This window comes from Buceros rhinoceros, unplaced genomic scaffold (assembly GCF_000710305.1).
Source record: "Buceros rhinoceros silvestris isolate BGI_N320 unplaced genomic scaffold, ASM71030v1 scaffold10987, whole genome shotgun sequence".
Classification (NCBI taxonomy): domain Eukaryota; kingdom Metazoa; phylum Chordata; class Aves; order Bucerotiformes; family Bucerotidae; genus Buceros; species Buceros rhinoceros.
Genome location: NW_010420437.1, coordinates 21,134 through 27,128, shown reverse-complemented (window position 1 = coordinate 27,128; position 5,995 = coordinate 21,134). Strand labels below are relative to the sequence as shown.

General features: G+C 42.8%; 1 protein-coding gene across 1 annotated transcript in view; it reads right to left on the bottom strand.

The window, feature by feature from the left end:
* Positions 1-2,708, bottom strand: part of CGA (glycoprotein hormones, alpha polypeptide) — a 4,290-nt gene extending 1,582 nt beyond the window's left edge. Inside the window, exons 1-2 of the mRNA XM_010139308.1 lie at positions 2,608-2,708; positions 1,464-1,648 (exon numbers count right to left, since the gene is read on the bottom strand). Of these exons, the coding sequence (XP_010137610.1) occupies positions 1,464-1,648; positions 2,608-2,707 (285 nt within the window). The 5' untranslated portion in view covers position 2,708. The remainder of the gene's footprint in view (positions 1-1,463; positions 1,649-2,607) is intronic.
* Positions 2,709-5,995: the final 3,287 nt, after the last annotated feature.

The following is a 5,995-nucleotide window of genomic DNA, read 5'->3' as shown; positions in this document are numbered from 1 at the left end:
TGGAAGGTCGGGAGGCTCTGCAGAGGGAACTGGACAGGCTGGATCGATGGGCTGAGGCCAGTAGTATGGAGTTCAACAAGACCAAGTACAGGGTCCTGCACTCGTGTCACAACAACTCTGTGCAGTGCTACAGGCTTGGGGAAGAGGGGCTGGAAAGCTGCCAGTCAGAAAAGGACCTGGGGGTGTTGAGCCAGCAGTGCGCCCAGGTGGCCAAGCAGGTCAACGGCATCCTGGCTTGTATCAGCGATAGTGCGGCTGGCAGGAGGAGGGAAGTGATTGTCCCCCTGTACTTGACACTGGTGAGGCTGCACCTTGAATATTGTGTCCAGTGTTGGGTCCCTTGCTCCAAGAAAGACATTATAGAGCTGGAGAGTGTCCAGAGAAGGGCAACAAAGCTGGTGAAGGGTCTAGAGCACAAGTCCTACGAGGAGTGGCTGAAGGAACTGGAGTTGTTTAGCCTAGAGAAAAGGAGGCTCAGGGGAGATCTTATCACTCTACAACTACCTGAAAGCGGGTTGTAGCAAGGAGGCCATCGGTCTGTTCTCTCAAGTATCAAGCCACAGGACAAGAGAAAATGGCCTTAAGTTGTGCCGCTTCGATAGTTGTGTAGGTTGGATATTAGAAAAAATTTATTTACAGAAAGGGTTGTAAAGCAATGGAACAGGCTGCCCAGGGAAGTGGTGGAGTCACCATCCCTGGAGGGATTTAAAAGAGGTATAGATGTGGTGCTTAGGAACATGGCTTAGTGGTGACCTGGCCGCGCAGGGTGAACGATTGGACTGGATGATCTTAAAGGTCTCTTCCAACCAAAATGGTGCTGTGTGATTCACCTGGAGCTGAATCACCCCCAAAACAATCATCTTTAACAGAATCTCTCTTTCAAAGAACCTTCCAGATGAGAGTGTTAAATGCTTAGAGTAGTTGCACACACTTACAGTTCCTTCTTAGTTATACTATTAAAAGTAAAACAATCTCAGTTAATCTAATAAGCACAGATGGTTTTGGTTCCTCATTCTCATACATGTCATTGATAGTAGTGACCAGCTGCCTTTGCAGAGAACTCCTGCTTATGCGGGAAAGAAGCAAGGAAAATGACTTATTAAAACCAAATACACACTGCATAGCATTTAAGGGGAATGTGCACATCCAGGAGAGTTAAAAATGAGGGAACAAGTCCACCACCAGAACTGCAGGTGTCATGAGTCAAAGAAGTTTCACTGAAGTCACTGGTATTGCACCAATTTCCACATCCCAGCTGAGTATCAGACTTGGTACTGGTTGACACTTTAATTTCCTCTTTAGAAAAAAGAACAAACCCAAGCACAAAGGATAAAAATGCCAAGGATTCTTCCCTCAAATAGTTCTCCAATATAATCTGGCAAAACATATTACATTCTATTCACGGCTTCAGTTAAACACGGCACCCCAAAAGAACGTTAAACGGGTCTCATTCACATCCTCACCTTGGTAAAAGCCTTTGCTACGCAGCACGTTGCTTCTGATGTAATGTTCTTTGGAACAAGCATGGTCTTCTTGGACCTCATTGGAGTGGGATAGGCCCGGGAGAAACAGCACCCAGTGCACTGGTAAATGGGCGCTCCTGGTTTGGAAAAGAATCTGTTCTCCCCTAGCTTGCATTCTGGACAACCTGCCATGAAAATATAAGGAAGAGACTTTTACTTGGTCTCCAGCTGTATTTTCATTTTTAGAAAGAAAGGGAAAGTCCACGCGGTAAGAGGAAGCACTGGCCATGTTCTGCTGCTTGATGTCTGCAGAACAGAAACACACAGACACCAAAGCTCCCCTCGTTAGGGTCTTTCAGCTCTGCAATGCTCACCAGTTGTAAAACTAGGCAGTGGCTTTCTAGGTAAGGCACAAGCATTATTGTATAATTTCTGCTTTTCTTTTCAATTTTGTTGACATCTGTGGAGGTTTATTTTGCATGTCTACTGTACTAGCTGTCCCTAGAGAACTTCCTACTAGCTATAGATAGTTAAATAGCACCAGCAGGATTTGTAGTGCTCCTTAGACATTGTCTGTTTTCAGGAAAGACTCTGTTATCAAGAGTTTTAAAAATGCCTAGTGATTCCAAGATTTTTGGAGCTTGCATTTTTCTACATTCATTCGAGGCTGAATAAAAAGCATGTGACCTCCAAAACACCCCTAAAATCACCATGATATGCCTCTTTCGTAGAACACTACAGCACCAACATCCCATATTCTGGGATCTACAGAGGAAAAAAGTTCTGCATATTATGAGGCTAAGCTATGGTTCTGCTGTTCCTGGTGTTACATTGCCATTTAGGTCTTAGGAGTAGAGGAAACCCAAACGTTTCTACTTGATAACATTTTAAGGATTACGATCACCCATGTTAACGTGAGGACACGGTCATCTGGGAGAGTCTTGACCTGGAGAAATAAGGTTTAGAGAAGAAATAGGAAGTATACTTATAGCAAAATTATCTTGATTTATTATATGTTCATATCTCAGTCTCGATAAATGCAACTGAACAATAAGATTTATGACCATGTTTATAAAACAAGAGAAAGTTGTTGTTACTGCTATTGTTATTATTGCCTTACTTCTGAATGCTGAAAGCAGCTTACCCTGCATGAGAAACTCTCCATCTGGGAAAGCATGAAGAAGATGCAGAAACACAGACAAAATGGTCAAAGTGACAGCTGCATACTTCCCGGGGCAATCCATGATCTGTCCGGAAATACAAGCACACACATTTTTAAAGGACTGTTTTGCACTGGGTACCGTACTGGTGTCTAGGCTATACACTGATACAGCATTCAGTGCAAGTAACAGCAACAACGCGAACCAGGATTGGAAGCTGAAAATGCCATATACTGATGTACATTTTATAGGCTCAGCAATTGACTTCATCATCGTAACAAAAATTTGCCTTTCTTTCTGGCCTTAACAATTTTTTTTTCCTGAATATTAGCAAAAGCCACATCACATAAAACTACAAATGTTGTAACTGTCTCATATTTATCATAGACTGGATAAAGTCAGCACATGTTTATGGAGAAAACAAAAGAATCTGCAGAATCTAGGACATGAGAAGACTAATTTCAGGGGAAAAACTTTCACATCAGGACATAATTTCCTGAACCAAGGGTCAGATTACTTGTCCACACACTGAAACAGCCTCAAGTTACACCAGGGGAGGTTTAGATTGGATATTAAGAACCAATTTCCTCACTGAAAGGGTTATCAAGGATTGGAACAGGCAGCCCAGAGAAGTGGTTGAACCACTATATCTGGAGGTATTTAAAAGACGTGTAGATGTGGTGCTTAGGGACATGGTTTAGTGGTGGACTTGGCACCGTTAGGTTCATGGCTGAACATGACAGTCTTAAAGGTCTTTTCCAAACTAAATGATTCTATGACTTTGGTGCCAAAGTTCCCATAAACAGATTTTCACAGTCCTGTCCCTGGGTGAGAGAAAGGTCCTCTGATCTGTGTAATTAAAGAGGCACAACAGGCTGTGCTCCTGAGTGCCCGAGGAGACGTGGTGCTGAAAGCCAGCTCAGGAGGGCTTGAACCAGCTCCAGGGCCGCTTGCACCACTCGGGGTCAGAGGAGTTCCAGGGAGTTCAGCATGACTGCAACCTTCTGGACCAAGATTTCCTCTAAGCTTTGTTTTACTGATGCAGTGGTGGCTTTTGGTTCTATGTAACAAAAAGCTGTTTTGGAATAAACGTATCCTGGCCAGCTCAAACTTTTAAAAATCTTTTCAATAGGTCAATTTTGTGTAAGAAGGCTACATGTGGCACTGCACATCTGTCCTTCTACAGCTAGCGCATGAGATGAAGTGGCCATAAATAGCACATTGCTTGTTCTCTGGGTAATTCCACAGAAATGCAGTTGTGTGGCTATACTTGATCCAGATCAAATCTATACCACAGGGTAATGCGTATATCTGATAGGAATAACTGGAGAAATCATAACATTAAGGATGCAGAATTTATAAGTTTTAACTGTATTAATATCATATAAAATTCTCTGCTTGATTTTTTTAAATTAATTTACTTTTTTTCATTATTATTCACAACAGAATTTCATTGTGGGCAGGGAATGAAACCTCAGTTCTCTCCATATCCAAACATTAGATGTGCAGGATGCTTTTCAGTAAGCACCACAGGACCTTCAAAATTATTCTGAAGCATTTTATACCAGCCTGGTCAGAGACAAAAAAAATGTTCATAAACTGGTCATAAGAAAGTGCTATTTCTTTTGAGCCAGAGAACTGCAGTATACCTGTGGCATGGTCTGGGAAGAGCTCCCTCACTGGAAATTCAGGCAGGATCTGAGTTAGGCTAAAGATGTGGCATGAGTTTTGCGGCCTTCTTGTTACAAACGTCAGGTCAACTAATGCTACTTTTAAAAATCTTGGCTTCAATTGAGCTACGGAGACATAAAACAAAATACTGAATTTTGCTTCTGCTTTTGTCATTATTAAAATATATTTTAGGCATGAAGTTCAAAACCTTCCTTCTTAAGCACTATGTCTCTGTATTGTACTGACAATTTCATTGTGCCCAGTCACAGACTGCTTTGGCCCAGTCTCTCACCCAGAAAACAGAATTTCCCCCTTAAAAAAATATTTTCTCCTAAAGCACACGCCTGAGCTCTTCCTTTACAAATGAACAGGAATGACTTATATCCCATGGTGAAGTAACTGGGTCCATGGAGAAAAGGATGTACAAAGGATGCTGAAGTATTAAATTCCCCATCCAGGGCAGCCTGTGCAGGGGGCAAAGACAGCATCACTCCTTCACCCAACCTGGCTGGCCAAGGACAGCCTTGTCTCAACGGATTGAGTCTCGAGGTCTTTTTATTGCTTAGACACAGAGTGTATTTCCACAGGGGGACTTTCCCTGACCTTGCGGATTATCCTGCAAGGGATTCTGGGCTGAGCACTGTTCACCTTTATGCTGAAGAGAGGGTGCTTAGCTGTGGCTGTGCAGCAGTGCCTAGTTCACTGGTCTCAGTTGTTCCAGACTGGCTTCAGCTAAGCACCCCAGGCAGCATCTCAAGTCTGCAGTTCCTAATGACCAAATTATTTACTTGCCTTCTCAGAAACGTAATCTGATCATGCAGATCTCTCCACTTCTGTAGTCAACTCCAGGCCGTGCCTGGTACTAACTGACAGCTTGTTTGGGCTGTGTCTGAACTGCAGTGCTAACGGCATCTCCAGACTCTTGCAACTGCGTCTTTTGAACAGTTTCTTCTGTACCTGTGCAGATCACCCGATCCCTGCACTTTAAAAGACTAAAACTGTCACATGAAAGCATGATGTGCTAATGACTGATGTGTGGCATAAGGCCCCAAGCTGACAACTCTGATATATACATTTTAGATACTGAAAGCTACTGTGCTTAACAAGCAAGAAAAAAAAAAAAAAAAGGCATTCAATCCTTAACTACTTAAGAGCTTCTCTCTTCCAAAAATACCAGTCAATGCTGTCAGGGCTCCTACTCCATGATAAATACTCTCCAGGGACAGATCAAATTGTGGCCCCAAATATTTCTAAAAATGAGGTATCAATGAGAAGGACAATAATGCCAGAAGCCAAAAAAATTGATCTTGAGATTTGGTGTAGAGGTTATTGAAGCATGCTGCACTGATCAGAGACAGCACTGCCAACCGTAACCAGGAAAGATGGTAGAAAATCAAGTATAATTAAACAACAATAGCTTTCACAGAATGGAAACGTATTTCTTTGCAGATTTTGCACCAGAATCCCTGCAAGGACTGCCACAATGATGCAAACATTCAAATAATGCCTGATCATATCTGGAGGGAGGCAAACCTGAGGTGGTCCAAAGCGTGAAGCCACTTGCCCGGTATCATTATCTGAGAGTGAACCTGGAGCACTCAGACATGTGCAAAGAGAGTATTGATTAGCAGAGTGATGTTCCATCACTGCACAAACTCCCAGAGGTATATGGGGACATGAGACTGTTACACATGGTTCAGC